The following is an 18,466-nucleotide window of genomic DNA, read 5'->3' as shown; positions in this document are numbered from 1 at the left end:
CAAAGTCACTGCAGACAGTGACTGCAGCCATGAAATTAAAAGACGATTGCTCCTTGGAAGGAAAGCTATGACAAATCTAGACAGCTTTGCCAACAAAAGTCTATATAGTCAAAGCTATGGTTTGTATGGTTTGTAGTCATGAGAGTTGGACCATAATGAAGGCTGAGTGCCAAAGAATTGATACTTTCGAATTGCGGTGTTGGAGAAGACTTTTGAGAGTCCCTTGGACAGCAAGGAGATCAAACCAGTCAATCCTAAAGGAAATCAACACTGGATATTCCATGAGAAGGACTAATGCTGAAGCTGAAACTCCAGTACTTCGCTACCTGATGTGAAGAACTGACTCATTTGAAAAGACCCTGATGCTGGGAAAGATCGTCATTTCCTCCTCCAGGGGATCTTTCTGACCCAGGGATTAAATCCATGTCTCCTGCATCTCCTGCATTGCAGGCAAATTATTTACCACTGAGCCACTGGGAAGCTTCCCATTAAGTCAGTTAATATTTGCTTTATAGATTTAGGTTTTCCTATACTAGGTGCATACATGTTAATAAGAGTTATACCCCTTGTATATTCTTGTATTGATCCCTTTATCATTAAATAATACTCTTCTTTGTCCTTTGTTACAGACTTTGTTTTAAAGTCCATTTTGTCTGATATTACTACCTTCTCTTTATTGCTGTTTCCATTTGTACAAAGTATCTTCTACCATCCTCTCACTTTCAGTCTGTGTGTCTTTAGCTCTGAAGTGAGTCCCTTGTAAGTCACATATAGAGAGGTATTCTTTTTTAATCCAATCAGCCATTCTCTGTCTTTTGACTGGAGAATTTATTCCACTGACATATAAATAATTATTGATAGTTTTATACTTCCTGCCATTTTGTTACTTGTTTTCTGGTTTTTGTAGCTGTTGTCTGTCCTTTCCTTCTTTTAGTTTCTTAACTCGTGGTTTCATGATTTTCTTTAGTGGAATGCTTGTGTTCCTCTCTCTCTGATTTTTGTATATCTGTTGTGGGTTTTGATTTGTGGTTATTATGGAGTTCATATATGTTTATCTGTAACTATATTCATTTGTTTCAAACTGGTACTCATTTAAATTAAAACACATTCTAAAATAGCTACACTTTTTTACTGCCCCTCCCTCATGTTTTGTGTTTTTGATGTGTATTTTACATCTTCATGAGTATCTCTTCACTGTTCACTGTAGTTATGTTTAATTTTATGATTTTTTATCTTTTAATCTTCCTACCAGCTTAGTTAAGTGGTTCATCCACAGCCTTCACTACATATTTGCTTTTACTATTGGAATTTTTCCTTTCCTATAGATTCTTACTTCTTGTAGCATTTTCTTTCCACTTTGGATCATCTCTTTTAACATTTATTTAGTATTGATGAACTCTTTTAGTTTTTGCTCATCTAATAAGTTATCTCTCATTCAATTCTAAAAGGTAATCTTACTGTGTAGAGTATCATACATTGTAGGTTTTTTTCTTTCAGCATTTTAAATATATCATAGCCACTCACTCTGGACTGCAAAGTTTCTGCAGAAAAATCAGCTGATAGCCTTATGGGGGTTCCCTTGTATATAGCTCTTTTTTTCTCCCCCTCTTGTTGCCTTTAGAACTCTCTTTATCTTCAACTTTCGTCATTTTAATTACACCTAGTGTGGGTCTCTTTGGGTTCATCTGGTGTGGGCTGCTCTGTGCTTCTTGTACCTGGTTATCTGTTTCCTTCCTCGGGTTTGGGAAGTTTTCAGCTATAATTTCATCAAATACATTTTTGACTCCTCTGTCTCTCTCTCTTTTTTTCCTTCTGGGGCCTCTATAATGCAAATGCTGGTATGCTTAATGTTGTTCCAGTTCAGTTCAGTTCAGTTTAGTCGCTCAGTCGTGTCCAACTCTTTGCAGGGGTCCCTTAATCTATTCCATTTTTAAAATTTGTTTTCTTTCTGCTATTCTGATTGGGTAGTTTCCATTATTCTGTCTTCCAGACCACTTGTGTATTCTTCTGTTTCACCTGGTCTGCTATTAATTCCTTCTAGTGTGTTTTTCATTTCAGTTATTGTATTCTTAAGTTCTGACTGGTTCTTTTTTATATTTCTTAGTTCCTTGTTAATATTTCCACTGTGTTCACCTATTCTTTTCCCTAGTTCAGTTAGCATTCTTATTACCAACACTTTGAACTATTCATCTGGTAAATTATTTATCTCTGTTTCATTAGTTGTTTTTTCAGGTTTTTTTTTTCTTGTTCTTTCATTTGAAACAAACAACTTTTACTGTCTTTTTATTCTGCTTAACTTTTTCTGTCTTTATGAAATTAGGTGAAACAGTTCTCTATCCTGGTCTTGAAGGGGTGTCCTTGTGTGGGAACATCCCTAGATAGTCTGCATGTGCCCAGTGGCTTTGGTGGGAGAGCTGGATCTGACATGAACACAAGTCATATCTTTCCTTAGGGTGTGCTGGCAGCTAGCACCTTGGTAGGTTATGGGCTGGAGATGGAGGGGCTGAAGCCAGAGCCAGGTATGACTCAGACTTCCCCTCAGCTCAGTGGCTATCCCTGCCCTATTGGGTGAGGGGTCTAATCTCAGATTGCTGGAACAGAGGCCCTGAGAGTTGGGTCTGAGGTGATTCTATTCTGTGTGCTCTCCCCCTTTCCCCAGAATTGCCCCAGAGGGAAGCAGTGCTGGAACAAGAGGAGTGAGAGTGGGCACCTGGTGTGGACTGGGGTGTGTGCTGGAGTGGTTCCAGCACATAAGTCAGAATTTAAACTACTCTGGATCTGCCTCCTCCATGAGCACCCGTAACGGCTGCCCTCACCCCAGTTTGAGTGCTGTGCCAGGTCTGAGCCAGCTCCACACCCCAACCCCCACAGCTGTACTCTTCCAAAAGCTGTGGCAGCTCTTGCCCTAGTGTCAAGCTGCACCACAGAGCAAGAACTGCCAAGTGAGCACTTAGCTTGGGCTGAGTCAGTCATTGGTGCAGACACAGGAAACTAGCCAGAATCCTGGGGAATTTCAATGTGCTTCATCTACCTTGTTTCAGTTTTCAAACCAACTAAAGGGACTCATCTTCCTTGTTGCAGATCCCAGGGCTGGGGTGCCCATATGTGGTTCAAATTGCTCACTCCCTAAAAGGCCTGTGTAATCCCCGTCCTTTTTTGTGTCCTCTCCCAGGGGTGTGGTCCTGACCTAATTCCATATGGATTGTTCTTATAGCTTTGGTTGTATAAGTGTCTTTCTACCAGTCTCATTTGTTTTCAGTGAGAATTGTTGCACGTGTCGATGTAATCTTGATGTGTTTTTTGGGAGAGTTGAACTTCGCATCCCCCTATTCTGCAATCTTGATAACCCTCTCTAGGATCATTTTGTACATTTCCTTTCCCAGTCTTAGATATGGCCATTTCTCCAAGGAGCCCAGTTCTCTTTAACTGGAGAATGGTATTAGAAACTAAGATATCAGAGGTGGGTGTGCTCATTGATACTAGGGGTCTTGTTTCTATGCCTGGAACCAACTGTCCAACTAAGGAGATACATGTATCTGTACCAATGTGTGTATATGCATATAACAAGGATTATTTCTATATCTATAGAATACTCATTTTGACAACCAAGTCATTACTCCTCAGTGGATAAAACTCTCTGACAGAATAGGATATCTGAATATTAACATCTAGAATTTTACTCCAAACCAAAAGAAGAAAAAGATGGGTTTGGGGGACTTGGAGGGTCCATTTTGGGTTTTAAAATTAAATTTCTGTCTGGCCTCCTCCTTCCTCCTTGTTTCTGCCTATTTCTTGGAAGTGGTTTTTTAAGTTTCACTCATTTTCTGGTGGGAGATGTGGCTATAACGTTTGCTGGTGTTGGCCAAAATGGCATCTGTGGCCACAAGTCTCCCTGGTTGACCTGATAAACTTGTTTGTGCAGCTAATGGACGTGGAGCTAAATGAGACTGTTCTGCTTTGGGAATACAATCTGAGGCTACCAAATCCTGGGTCTACAATATAGCACAGATGCTAGATGCACCTTCTCTTTGTCCTCTCTGTAGGGAAGTAGAAGGGTCCCTGTGTTGGGGAAAGGGGACCAGCCTAACTACCCCCAACACCGCTTTAAGGCTATATCTTAACACCAAAACCCACCAGGAAGAGTCAGGGAAAGACTATCACTGAGGCACAACCCCACACCAAGCTGCCCTCACTGTACTTGGCCCACTTGCCATCTGCCTGTCCGTTTGTTCAACAAACATGGACTGTAAGATACCAGGCACAGGCTAGGCACAGGAACACAGAGGTGGGTGAGGCTCTTGCCTCACTGCAGCTTCCAGTATAATAAATAAGACAGACATTAAAAATAAAAAACTAGAATACAGTTTGCTATGTATCATTTTGGAGTAAAGGATCTTAGCCTGGATCCATGGATATCCTTCGAGGTGTTCCCTTAAAATTAATCATAAAAGCTATACATACTGGGCATTCCTTGTTTGTTCCCCCATTACATCTTCTCTACACCGCTCTGTGTCCCAGGAAGCTGACCTCTACAGTCGCCATCAAATGGGCTCACTAGAGGCCCATGGGCTTTTAGTGAGATGAACCACTAGGAAATCTGAGAGGGAGAGAAAAGTAGGGCTATATATTTCCCCACCAGCTGTGGCCTCTGCCCAAGGCCACAGGTCTTATGGGCTATCTCTCTTACAGCCACAGCTATAGTGCTTCTTGAGTTCCCATTTGTCTTTCAGGCTTAGTGGTGGTAACTGTTCCCTATTTCTTGCTAGTCCGGGGTGCTTCACCATCCATATTGGGTTTCCTAAATTCTGCCCATATCTTTGTAAACAGTACCTACGTCAAGTTCCATTCAATCATTCTGAGTACAGACCTTAAAAATATGTGTATCAGATTCTCAAAAGGGTCTGTAACTCAAAAGAGGTTTAAAAAAACCCCTTCAGAAGAAGCACATACAAGGTGATATGGCCCTAAGAGGAAAGTGTATTGTCTATAATTCTGTTGGCTTCGCAGAACAAGTGCTCCTCTCGAAATGCAAATCTGATCCAGTTATTCTCCTTCTTAAATCCTTCAGTGTTTCTCAGAATAAAGACCAAACTCCTTCATAGGCCCCACAAAGCCCCAGCTCATGTACCCCTCTCTAATCTCACCCCAAACACCCTTTGTGTTCTGTACTCCAGTTGTTCTGAATTTGGGGTTCTGAACTTGTGCCAGGCTCCCTTCAGCCCTGAAACCTTGCACATGCTGATCCTTCAATCTGGAAAGCCTCTCCCATCTTCTCTATTCATTTTCCGGGCCTTGGCTCAAGTGAATCTTCCCAGGGAACTTCCCTGACCCTCAGTCCAGGTCAAGTTCCTCTGTTTTATACCCGATAGAACCCTGAATACATCCTCTTAAGCACTTATCTTAGTTTGCAATACATTTTTGTGTTTTGTATTTGATATTTATTAATGTCAGCCTCTCCTGTACATAAACTGTAAGTTCAGTGAAGGATGGAACCACATCTATTTCTGCTCATAACTGTGTCCTTGGCCTTTAGCACAGAGCATGATATGTCAGAGATGCTCATAAGTATTTGCAGAGAAATGAATGACAGAGAATGAAAGTTATTTAAATCAAGACATGAAGGGTCAGTTTTCCAGGAAGCACAGACCAGGAGTCTAAGAGGCCACTTGAGAGCTGGTTAATCTGCTCAGTACATTCAACATAAATTTGCTTGGGCAACATGCAATGTCCCCCCACATCCTTTTCCCAACCACAGATCAAAATAACTCAGAAAAATTACCTTTATATCAACAGTGAGCATCAACTCATACTGGTTGTAAAAGTCCTTGGAGCTGGGCAACTGGTACTCCTTTGCTGTGCCCAGGAATGTCTCAATGTCATTCAAGGCAATGTCAACACCCTCTCGGGACTGGCACTTGTCTACAGCTTGGGAAGCCAAGAGGTAGACTCCTGCTTCACACCACTGGCTGACCTTTTGGAAAGAAACACAGTGCCCTGTGCAGTTAGCCAGCCCAGAGCTCAGCCACCACCATCCTCAGGAGGTTCAAGCTCATATGGGGTCCACAAGGATTCTGAGACAACAGGCAATCATCATGAGATGTAATGTCATCCAGGATCAAGTTTAGAGGTCCAAAAATAAAACCATGAGGTGGACAAGGCCAAATCAATTTTATATCTGCAGACTTTTTAGGAAAGTTACTTAATCAAAAAATAAATCACATAAACATTCTTCTCCACTGACAATAGTTGCCACATCTCTAAGAGGTGAGAGTTGAGTTGTTTCTATGTTTGGTCTAACCATTGAAAAATACCACAAATGGCTTTTTGGGTCTAATCTCTAGGCCACTTTTCTTGCATCTTAATTGGTTACAAGAGCACAGAGTGAAAAATGAGGCTTCAGACCTGGGCCCTCCATGCCCTCCTGATAGAGGGAATGTCTCCTTTAACAAGAATACCATTTTCCTCTGTCCACATTTCTATTTGTCTTTACAAGGGAAGAATCTAAGGATGCAAAACTCTTGACTCAGAACAGCAGTACTTAAACTTTCCAGAATGTTGGGATGGAATCACATAGGTAGAGAATTCTAACAATTTGATTCTTAAAAAACTTAAACAAACAAGGGCCCTTGTCTAAATATTTATATGAAAAGAAGCTACCCTTGCAAGTACATCTGCATTACCATTTATTGCGTGACCTAAAGAGGTATGTAAAATAACTGTACAGACAAAAAAAGATCCAAAGGGAGCTCCAAAGTAGTTATCTCTAAGTGGGAAAATTATAGGCAACTTAAGTTTGTCTTGACTTTTCCCTTAAATTACCTACACCAAATGTGTACTACTTTTAGAATTACAAAGAAATCATATAAAGATATATTAAAATGGATGATTCCCATTGTGTGGGGATGAGGAGGGGAGTGGAATGTAAGTAGTATCCATGAATAATTGTTTTCCTCCTCCTTCTGATATTTTTGAATTTTCAAAATAATATGAAATTTGCTTTGATACATACTATGAAAACTTTCTCTTTAAAATCATGCCTGTATCTGCAGAAAATACTAGGATCGGGTCTTCTGCAGAGTCACAGCAGCTACTTGTTCCCTGACACACAGACACACACAGACACACACACACACACACACAGACACACACACACACACACACACACACCCTCCACAGATTGCATTAGGCTATTATGTCTGGAGCAGAAATGGAGTGAGGGAAACAGCAGCTAGCTAATCTTGCTAAGAGCACAGCACACAGAGCAGGCTGTGCTCCAGGCCCTTCTGAGCCACTTGCTTCTGGAGCAGCTGTATTTCCTTGACACTAAAATCTCTGTGGCAATGGGATGATGTAAACAGCCTGGGCGGGTGCTCCCAGCTATCAGAGAGAAACAACTGTGGGAATGGAGCATGCTGACTCATGGTATGAGCCCTGTGTTGGCTGGAACAGCTGATAGGGAAGGCTCCAGAAGTCAAAGCCCCTGCTGACTGGCCACCTGCCTCAGAGATCACCACTGAAGGGCAGTGGGGTGTGGGCGGAGGCACCCCCTCCCCGGGAGCACTCTGCATACAGAGTTGCAGTCTAGTCTAAGGAGTCTGAGTCTTGGAATTTGGCCACCCCGACCCGAAATCTGCAATCCCCTATTTACCCCATGTGCGGTCTTGGGCAACCTTTTATTCCAGGGTTCCTCAGTGTTGCCTAGGTACCACCTGCATCAAATCACCTGGACACTTGATGAAAATATTGATTTTGGGGCATCATCCCAGACTTACTGAATCAGAGTCTGCAGAGTGGTCCATCAGGAAATCTGCAATTATAGCATGCTCACCTTATGTACTAAATGCTGTGACTCATCGACCCATTCAACTATGTTGAATATCAATTTCTATCTCTTAAATGAGGCCATTATTATCTTCCTCACAGGTTATATTAAGGATTAAATAGATGATGCAATTATGCTCCTAGTAGAAACACAGTAGGTACTCAATATACAGTAGGAGTGTATAATGGTCATTATTACTTAGGCTTCTTCAAAAGGATTCACAATCTGATGCCTTTAATGAGGAGAAGCACTTTGCAACTATAGTGCTTCATTCTCTGTACACTTGATGGGGCATCAAGAAAGGCTGGGTCAGGTCAAAACACACTTTAAGTCTGAGTCCACACAGAAGATGTGGACTTTTTTTCATTCAAATGGGGTGTGGTGGATGGCTAGGGCATTTTTCACCTTCAGTACTTCTATAACTTCAGATTGGTACAGTTTTTAATGCCTCTTGAGTGCTGTTCCACATGAAGCACTTTATCCTCTCAACAATAATGAGGGTAGGGAGGGCAAATATGATTAAGACTTCTTCACAGGACATTTTGCACACATTATGGTCACGGCTTAGTTTTGCTCACCTTGTCCAACCTTCTATGCAACTCCAAGGACTTTTCTAAAATGTCATGTTTCTTTTTGTTTTCATTGATGAAGTCATCACAAAGGTGCCTGAGCTCTGCACACCTGGGTCTGATGGAGTCCACTGCATAATGGTGGCTTTGGATAAGCTGGTCCCCAATTACTGCAAGCAGCTGGGCCTTTTCCAAGGACTCCTGCAAAGTGAACATCCACAGCCAAGCATCAGAAACTGAGTCATGGAGAGGCCGGGATTTGCCTGGCACTGTGTGCTTCAAATCTGGGGAGAGGTTAGAGAAATAAGTGGTGATCAGGTTTTAGGCTGAGAGCATGGGAAAGCGCTGGGGTGGTTCAAGGTCCCCAGGAGGCCTAGCCTAGTCCAGCGTCATCTGCACTCTGAAGAAAAGGAAGTCATTCGTTCAGATATTTGTTGAGTTCTGGGTTAGGCACTGAGGATATAGCATTAACAAGATAGGATTTTTCAGTTCAGTGGAGAACTCAGATACTAAATGAATTATTAACTATTATTATTAATTATTATTAATGTAATAATTAACTTATTACAACTGTGATAAATTCTAGGGCAGAAGAGCATGAAGTGTTACACTGGACAGAATTGGAGACTGAATTATCCTGTCAACTAAATGAAAAGGAAAAGAGATAGACATGTTGCCCCAAGGAGAGAGGAGAATGAGTTGAGGTTGAGAAAATGGTAAAGATCTGGTTTGGGCAATCCTATGGAGAGATCATGAGACTTAAGAAATATGTTTGTCTAAGCTATTTCCTGCAGCCCACAAGGTCCCTGTCTGCTCTCAACTCATTAGCTCAGCAACCGCATCTCCTACCTCTTTCGGCACAGCTTGTTTTGTTCTAACCACATGTGCCACGTTTTCCTGTTTTTAATTATTCATCATATATTATTGAGTACCTGCCATGTACCAAGCACTGTCCAGGTGCTGGGGGTTTGGGAGTAAACAAACCAGGCAAAAATCCCTCCCCTCACGAAGCTTACATTTTAGTAGGAGATGCAGGCAATAAACAAATATGTAGACTATATAGTATCTTAGTCAGTGATGAGTGCTATGGAGAAAAAGTAAACAGGGAGAGGAGGGCGGGGAGTGCTGGTGGAGGAGCTGCTTTTTTAAAGAGGGCGGTGAGAGAAGAGCTCACTGGGAAGGTGCTAGCAGTGCTGTGCAGAAAAGTGAGCATAGCAGCCTGAGACTATCGTCCTTAGAAAGGTCTGTTTGCAAGGCTGGTCCATGGCTGGCACCTGGGAAAGTCAGGAGGGTTCCTATCATCCTTAATTAGAATGACTCAAGGGACTTCCCTGGTGGTATAGTGGATAAGAATCTGCCTGCCAGTGCAGGGGTTATGGGTTCAATCCCTGGTCTGAGAAGATTCCACATTCCATGGAGCACCTAAGCCCAGGAGACACAACTACTGAGCCTGTGCTCTAGAGCCCTCAAGCTGCAACTACTGAGCCTGCATGCCTAGAGCCCGTGCTCCACAAGAGAAGCCACTTGAACGAGAAGCCTGAGCACTGCAGTGAAGACCCAGAGCAACCCCCCCAAAAAAATTTTTTTTAAAAAAGAATGACTCATGATGCCTAAACTGTTTGTGCAAAGAGTATGCTTTATGTTGAAGACCTGCTTTCTTTTGAGTCTGGAATTCTGCTTTATGCCAGGCAGAGGCCACCAACATGACACAAGAGCCAAAACCTAAAGTGAAGGACAACCATGCAGCACTTGGCAGAAAGATGGGAGCATGTTTGACATGTTCAGGCAGCAGGAGGAAGCCACTGGGGCTGCAGCAGAGGAAGCAGGGAGGAAAGGAGGAAACATGATCAGAGGAAAGAAGAGGGTCTGACCAGGGAGAGCCTTGCTGCCATTGTGGGCGCTTTGTCTTTTACTCATTATGACATGGGGTGTGCAGAAGGGTTTTGAGGAGAGGATCTCATTCATATTTTTGAAAGGATTGCTTCAGCTGTGGTGTCGAAAATGGCAGAAAATAGGGAAAGCAAGGAGACCAGTTACGGAGCGACTGCAGTAATCCAGGTGAGCAACCAAACTAGCTGCTATCTCGGTACCCTTCCCTGGGATGTTCCTCCCAGGGCAAAGCTCTTAGCCAACCTCCCAGGCCCTCTTCCTCACTCTGTTTTCATTTTTTAAAACCACTTACCTCTATCTGAAAGTATTTTCTTTCTTTACTTTAATATATGATTCCTTCTTCTTCCACCCATGCCCACTGTTACATAAGCTCCATGAGATCACTTAGCAGGCATTCCATAAATATTTGGCCAGTAAGATAAAAGAATAAATGAACCAGTGAACTAGGGGATGCAGTGATCTGCTTGGCTGGAACTGTGTGAACGACACTGACCTGAGTCAAGACAGAGGACTGCCATGTCCTCAAAGGCCTCACGACAGAAGGCCCACTCACACCCTTACCGACCATGTTGAGCATCCAAGCTACCACATTTGCACTGGTTTAGCTTTTCATAGTAACACAAGGAATCATGATGACCCCAGATGACGAAAACGTGACAGTCTCCTAATTTACAGTGGTTTATAAGATTTCAACAAGCTTAAAGCCCCTGCTTCCCACCCAGTCAATCATTCACCAAGTCCCACAGAACACACCTCCTTCTTAATACCTTTGGAACACTGAGCCCTTCCCTACCACCTCCTTGTCACCGTGTGTTCAGACCTTGGTGCTTTCTGACTGGGACAGCTGGTCTCCTTGATTTCCTTTAAACTCTCCTTCAAGTCATGCTCCACACTGCGGATGAAGCAGCAATTTCATCATGATGTCTATTCATGTCTTTATCACTTCAGAGCCTCAGAGCCTTTCTTGACTCCCTGCTGTCTTCAGGAGGAAGTTCAAACTCCTGAGAAATGCACAAAAGGTCTTTCACTACCTGGCTCACACTGTGCCTCCTCCTCGCTCACTCTGTCACCCTGTCCTCTGCTGTAACTGCACTAATGACTCCTTTGTAGTTCTCCAAACAATCAGATGGCTTTGAGCCTCCATACCTTCTCTACTCGCTCTCTCTGCCTAGAAAGCCCCATCCTTCCCTCATCAACCCTCCCCTTACCTCCTCACCCCACCGCACGTACCCACACTACTCTGGAACTAACTCCAAACCACCCTTTAGAGTTCATCTACTTCAGGAAACTTTCTCTGACTCCACCATTTTATTTTGATGCCCCTCATCTGAGCTCCCATAAAACTCTATGCCTTTTCCAACCAAAACATGAACTTGACTGTGTTGTGATCAGCTATCTACTGCCTGCTGCCCGTATTATCCACAGACACTTGTTGGCATGCACCAGCTCTTTTTCAGCTGCTCTTTAAGAGTACACAGCACATATTAGGTACTTAACAACACATGATTGTTGTTTTGGGATAATGATATGGGAATAAAATGATATAAACCAAGCAGGGTTATTTAGAAGAACTTAGGGACAAATACCCAGTGCGCTTATTCAAAACAGCAAAGGCCCAGATAGAGGCATTGGTCACCATCACTCAAAGAAGGTTACAATGCTAATTCCTTGGACTGGTTTGTTCACTCCTGTGTCCAGAACTCAGAGCAGTGTGGCATGGTAGGAAATCAATAAATATTTGCAGGATGAATATAAGAAGTAGAACTGCTCAGCCACTGAAGATTGAACCTAGGAAACATTCTGCAGCCCAGAATTTACCCCACCACCTCTGTGATATCAACAAAAACATTCACTGAGAGCCTACCATATGCTAAGTACAGTTCTGAATGTTTACATTAACTATTCCTTTAACTCTTCACAATGAACCTTTAATGTAGGGAGGTGTTTTACAAAAGAGGAGTGGAGACACAATGGCCCAAGGTGACCCGGGTAGGAAAGAGAAGAGCCAGGCTTCAAACTCCAGCAGTCTGGCTCCAGAATCTAGCTGCAGCCAACACATACAGAGAAAAATGGCTGTGCTTGTCCTGCCCGAGCTCAGAGACCTCATTTGGTTGATTGAACCTGTCTGACTTTAGCCAAATACAGAAATAGGAAAACTTGGCCAGGAAATCTCTGTTGACTTTTTTCTAAGTCCAGCACCTAATTTATTAAGAATAGTGCAAGTTTTCTGGGCTTAGGGAACTTTACCAATGGATGCTCCCCAGGCATCCTGTGGTGGTCACAGCTGCCCCGGATTTGGCATGCTGCATCACACCTTCAGAACTGTTCTTAAAACGCTTGCAATGTTGGAGGAAAGATGTGAGTAATAGGTCCAAATAGATTTGGAGAAGAGATCCATAAATATAACACATAAGTCAATACCAGATGGCTGGAAAATTACTGAAATGAATGGATATTATTAATAGCTTCTAAGCTCTGACCACCTACTACGTTCCAGGCACTCACTAAGTCCTTACTATACATCAGGTTCATTCATCTTCCCAGGGACTCTTGTGAGGTAGGAATCATTATTATCCATTTTATAGATGAGAGGATACATTCAGAAAGGCTAAGAAACTTGACTAGTATCACACAGTTGGTAGTTGTTAGAGCCAAGATTTGAATCCAGTTCCATCTGGCTCCAAAGCCTGTGTCTTAGCACCTTCCAGTCCACATATTCCAGTCCACATGGTGCTAGAATAATGGCTGTCCAGCTATGACTATCAAATCCTTTAGTTGCCTGCAAAGAACTTTACTGAAAAATCTCCAAATTGCAGCTTGTTTTTCAGTCTATACAGCTTCTACTCAAGGTAATCAGGGAACAAAACCTCCAAAGTAAAAAAAGAAATAAGAAAGAAATAGCTGAAATCCGGTGCTCTGATCATAAGTCTGCCTGGCTTCTTTCAGATGCTGAAAATTTCAGAAGGCTGGATGGTCAAGTTGCAGCTTATAATTCAAAGCCTTTATTGTAATAACAAGTTATCATACCCCCCACCCGCCAAAGACTCTACTGTTATAATGGAAGATGGGCATGTCTACTGTAGAAGAAAATGGTGAAGAAGGGGTGATGCTGCCATATCAGGGAACCCAGAACAGATCCACAGATAGTAATAGCAGAGGAGTGGAGTGCATGCATGGGGAAACGAGCCAGGTGAAACAAGAAAGGCAGAAAGTTAATGGTTGTTGGAACTGAGCTATAGACACATGGGAGTCCCTTGTACTAGTCAACCTACTTTTTTGTGTACTTGAAAATTTCCACTACAAAAAAAGTCATGTAGCCTTTCCAGCTACATTGTATCTCTAGGTTAATGATCTGGGTTCCATGCCTTCTTGGACACAGTAGGGTGACTCCTGGGCCCTAACCCTGGAGGGAGATGTCAAGGCTGAAAAAATGTTGGGTCTCACTGTTTTGCCTGCATCCATTCCTTGCTGGCCCATTACCAAAGGCCTGAGCATGACTCACAGCAAAAACCCTATAGGAAGTTCTGCTTTTAAAGAAGTGAGGGGGACTGAAACCATTGCTTCTAAGATTGAGAGCTGAGCACCCAAAAGACAATTAAACCCTCAAACCAAAACAGGGTAAAAGAGCAGGTTCAATTAGTATGCAAGAAGATCTGGTTAGAGCTGACTCAGAGGTAACCTGTGAGGATGATACCACTACACAGAATAAGGAACCTGGCAATAACCCAGAAGTCAGCGTGTGGTTATGCTACAAAAGAAGGTGAGAAAGTGCTGAGAAAAGACAAACCTCAAGCATATTTTAGTAGATTCTATCCAAACATCACCTCTTTCCTTTAACAATTTACAGGACAAAGAGATTAGCCAAGCCCATATCACTTGAAGAAACAATTCCACTTGGAAATCTGAGTGAAGGGATGTTTAAAAAGTCCCGATTATGACTAGATGGCTTTGTTTGGATCACTCAAAGGTAAATGGAAAGGCCTCCTGCATCCTTGAGAAAACAAGTGAAAAACCAGGGTAAACAAGGCACAGAATGGATAAAACCAATGTGGACTCTGTGAGTCATCTGCAGTGGGTGAGTCCAGCTGGTTCAGGAACATTGCCCAAGAAAGATGTCCTGTGACCACAGGTTTCACCCCTACTCACAGTCAGCGACTTTAAAAGTATGTACCAAAGATCACAAGTCTAAGGAGATGGGCAGAAGAGAGAATGTGAATGCAGTCATGCAGATCCAGTACTTAAAACACAACCCAGAGCACTGTCCAACAGCTTTCCATTCCACCGAGAATAAAATCTAATCCTCACCACCAGTGCTCCCACCTGTTCTTTCCTAGCTCACCACAGTCCAGCCACACTACTGGGACTCCCAACCTCGTTTCTACCTCAAGACCTTTGTCCTTGCAGCTTCTCTGCCTTGACTGCTATTCCCTAAATCTTTGCATGGCTATCCAGATCTCAGATCAAAGGTCTGAGAGGCCTTTCCTAACTAATAAAGTAGTACCCCCCACTCACTTTCTCTCATGTCCCATAATTTTCTCCATCTCATTTGTCACTATCTGATGTTGATTTATCTGATTACTGTCACTTGTCTGTCTCTCCCCAGTAGAATGCAACTTGTGTGAAAATAGGGTCTTGACTGATCAGTCCTGGGTGTTCCACTGGAAGGACTGATGTTGAAGCTGAAACTCCAACACGTTGGCCACCTGATGCGAAGAGGTGACTCATTGGAAAAGACCCTGATGCTGGGAAAGATTGAGGGCAGGAGGAGAAGGGGACGACAGAGGATGAGAAGGTTGAATGGCATCACCAACTCAATGAACATGGGTTTGGGTAGACTCCAGCAGTTGGTGATGGACAGGGAGGCCTGGCATGCTGCGGTTCATAGGGTCACAAAGAGTCAGACACAACTGAGCGACTGAACTGAAACTGAACTGAACTGTCTGGTTCACCACTTATAGCCACAGAATCTAAGACAAGGAATACCTGGTGATGAATGAATACCTTTCTATCAGGTTAGCAGCTACCTTTGTGTATGTATTTATACATAAAACAATATTTTTCAAACCAAAAATGAAGGTACTGGGATTGATGAGGCATATTTTCCCTAAAATATGAATGTATATAATGAAAATACATAGTATCCACATTTAATAAGGAGTTCACTTGAAAAAAACTAAAATTACATAAAATTGAGACTCTGAGACTGAGTATCTTGGAGACTCCAAGACACAGAGATATCACATACACAAAATTCAGCTTTTTTTCACTGTTTAATAAACATTTCTCATAACTCATGCCTTCAGCACTAAAGCAATTAGCTGTCAACGATCATGGATAACAGGGTGCTCACAAGGGAAGGGTGGGACTGCTGAGTGAGAGTCTGTGCTCAGGTGGGCCTGTATGCTCATGCACTGCAAAAGTACTTTCAGCTCAGAACTCACAACTGATAGCTCTTAAAGCCAAACTGGACTTGGCTTACATTTGTTACCATTTTTTAAGGGAATTTCCTCACTGGCTCAGCAGTAAAGAATCTGCCCACCAACGTAGGAGACACAGGTTCAATCCCTGGGTCAGGAAGATCCCCTGGAGGAGGAAATGGCACCTACTCCAGTATTCTTGCCTGGAAAATTCCATGGACAGAGGAGCCTGGCGGGCTACAGTCCATGGGGTTACAAAGAGTTGGAAACGACTTAGCAACCAAACGACAACAAAAAATGTCTCTAACAATAATGTGAATGTCAAACGCTTAACTTTAATGTGCATGTCAAACACCTGGAGATCTTATTAAAATGCAGATTTTGATTCTGAGGCGGGGCCTGAGATTTCCCCATATTTCTAATAAGTTCTCACTGAGGTGATATCTATGCTGCTGGCCAAAGGATCACATTGTGAGAAGCAAACCTCTAGTACCATGAAATCACCATCTACCATAATCTAGAGGAAGGACGCCTCCAGATTAGCTCAGAATGGAAATGGCAACTATAGAAAACTTCCCAAGAGACAAAAAAGGGACCCTAATTAAAGAAAAGCAGAGAGGAACTTCTCTGGTAAGAACTGACTGGTCTTTCTTAATTTGTAACAACCAAACCTGTAAAGATTGAAGATAGACCTACTCCTAAGTGTTGATCTGTGTACAGATCTGGGAAACTGTTTAATTTGGGTATGAGAACTTGAGGCATATATTCCTTTACAAGTCTGATATTTATAACTCTTTGAGCATGAGAAAGGAGAAAGCTTTACCAACTCTGTGTAGCAACAGAACTAATGTGGACCAATTTCCCCTTTTTCACCATCTTGCTTATTATAAAGCTAGGTGGTTTTTTTTTTTTTTTTTTTTCTGGTTTCTCCTTTTAAAGTTTCCCCTCCTTACCACCAAGCCTGCCTCCACATCCGGCCCAGTGGGTAACACACCCAATGTGACCTTACTTCCTGCTATTCCTCCCTAGCCCTGTCACTGAATGAATGGGCAGGGCCACCTGAAACCCCATCTAAGCCTCTAGCCTCAACTGGGTGCTCCTGCAGCCTTAACAGAACTCTGTACTGCCTGCATTATTCCTCATAGTTGTTAATGTGCATAATTCCCTGGGGACCTGAGGGTGGGAGTGGGGTCACTAAAAAGTCAGTATTTGGGCAATCCTGTGTCTTTTGGCAACCTTCTAACAATTAATGGGTGGCCGTGATCTGTCACTATCCACAGGGACCTTCTTCCCAGTCCACAAAACTGGAAAAAGCAAACAAACCAACCTGGCCTTCTCCTTCCAGTTTTTTGTGTTCCTTAAGAAGCTGTTCCACATGCATCACACTGTCTCCGAAGTCTGAAAACTCTGCTTGTTCTGCCAACAAGTTGTCCAGGGCTAGCTTAACCTATAAGACATGTTAGAAAGCCCAGAAATAAGCCAATGGACATCCCATCTTCAGGTATAGGCTTGTCATACTCTAGACAACTTGAAAATCCAAAAACGATTCAGGATATGTGTATATCTATATAGACTTTTTTTTAAACAGCTCATCAGTTTTTAGATTAAGCTGGGGGTACTGAAATGCCATAATAAATACATCATAAATGTGATGAATGACTGAAGAATAAATTCAAAATGCAAATAATAATGTTAAAAGTATATCATCTAATCCCCAACTAAAGTAAATGAATTATGTTTAAAAAAAAAAACCGCCTGGGGGTGCTGAGACAATGTGCAGATGGAATATCGAAGCTACACTGAATCAAAAAGGAAGGTAAACCATCACTGAAATACCATGTGGGAAAATGAGATTCTGGTACATTGCTACCCCCACTAAAAAGGTGAGAAGAGGAATCAAAAATATATGGAAGGGACTGGACTAGGGAGAGGATGCAGAGCCTGATACCCAGAATTTAAGGGGGAAGAGAGAACCAGAAGTCACAGAACTATGCACTCCCCTAACAGAACCATAAAAGGAAGTTTTATTAAACAAGAAAATAACACCTCACAAAAACTGTGTTCAAAGTGCTGTAGTTGTAGGTATTGATTAAGCTTCAGGTGATGCTCAGACCAGAACTGACTAAAGGCTTTTTCTGTTTCATCCAACTGAACTAATAACCTGTCAAGAAAGAACAAGATAGGACATGTGATTAGCGTTCATTTCCACAGGCTCATGCTGATAACACCCATGTTTTCAGTCAGGGTTCCTAATTGTGATGATCTCCTTACTTTGAAGTCTATGTCACGTATGACTTTCTCATGGTTCGGCTGGTTCCCCTATTTTCCATTTTTCAATCAGGACACCCTCAGCACTAGGCAAAAACCTCAGATGCAGCTGCCTTGCTTTAAAATGTGCCCCTGGTAACCTTTAAAATGCGCTCCAGGTAACTTTACCTTTCTATTTCTTTCCACCTAAGAGGACAGGTGTGCAAACACAGCACCTAACCAAACAGTTTTTTGGCAATGAAGGTTCGGTAAATACTACTATATTCCTTGACATCCTGGGATGAAAGCAGACCATAGGAGGAGGGAATGGCTTTCTCATAAAAAGATCTCTGTAGATGGATGCCAGAAGGACACTATGGTTTTTCCTTTGTTGTCTCAAATATTCTTCTTCCTTGACCCCACCAAGACCCATCGGCAGCTGTTCCAATCTGTTCTTGGTTGTTTCACATTATCTGGTTCTATGTATTCTCTCCAGAAAAAGCAGATACCACCCTTCTCAC

General features: G+C 42.6%; 2 protein-coding genes across 17 annotated transcripts in view; one reads left to right on the top strand and one right to left on the bottom strand.

The window, feature by feature from the left end:
• MCF2L2 (MCF.2 cell line derived transforming sequence-like 2) overlaps positions 1 to 18,466 on the bottom strand; it is a 288,114-nt gene that overhangs the window by 150,082 nt on the left and 119,566 nt on the right. For all 7 annotated transcript variants that reach the window (XM_042233901.2, XM_027957913.3, XM_060419927.1 and 4 more), the window contains 4 exons: positions 17,745 to 17,859; positions 17,026 to 17,145; positions 8,401 to 8,592; positions 5,780 to 5,971 (listed from right to left, as the gene is read on the bottom strand). In XM_042233901.2, the coding sequence (XP_042089835.1) occupies positions 5,780 to 5,971; positions 8,401 to 8,592; positions 17,026 to 17,145; positions 17,745 to 17,859 (619 nt within the window). The remainder of the gene's footprint in view (positions 1 to 5,779; positions 5,972 to 8,400; positions 8,593 to 17,025; positions 17,146 to 17,744; positions 17,860 to 18,466) is intronic.
• LOC101103203 (LINE-1 retrotransposable element ORF2 protein) overlaps positions 1 to 18,466 on the top strand; it is a 75,875-nt gene that overhangs the window by 50,360 nt on the left and 7,049 nt on the right. For 3 of the 10 annotated variants that reach the window (XR_009601695.1, XR_009601693.1, XR_009601694.1), the window contains exons 3-4: positions 10,368 to 10,449; positions 14,888 to 15,293. The exons of 5 other annotated variants lie outside the window; for them this stretch is intronic. The gene's annotated coding sequence lies outside the window, so the exon portion shown is untranslated. Of the gene's footprint in view, positions 1 to 10,367; positions 10,450 to 14,884; positions 15,294 to 18,466 lie in introns of all 10 variants that reach the window. 2 more of the 10 variants (XR_006056547.1, XR_009601696.1) reach the window with 2 other exon arrangements.

This window comes from Ovis aries, chromosome 1 (genome assembly GCF_016772045.2).
Source record: "Ovis aries strain OAR_USU_Benz2616 breed Rambouillet chromosome 1, ARS-UI_Ramb_v3.0, whole genome shotgun sequence".
NCBI lineage: Eukaryota > Metazoa > Chordata > Mammalia > Artiodactyla > Bovidae > Ovis > Ovis aries.
Note: the sequence above shows the minus strand (reverse complement) of the source record. Positions and strands in the feature narration are given on the sequence as shown.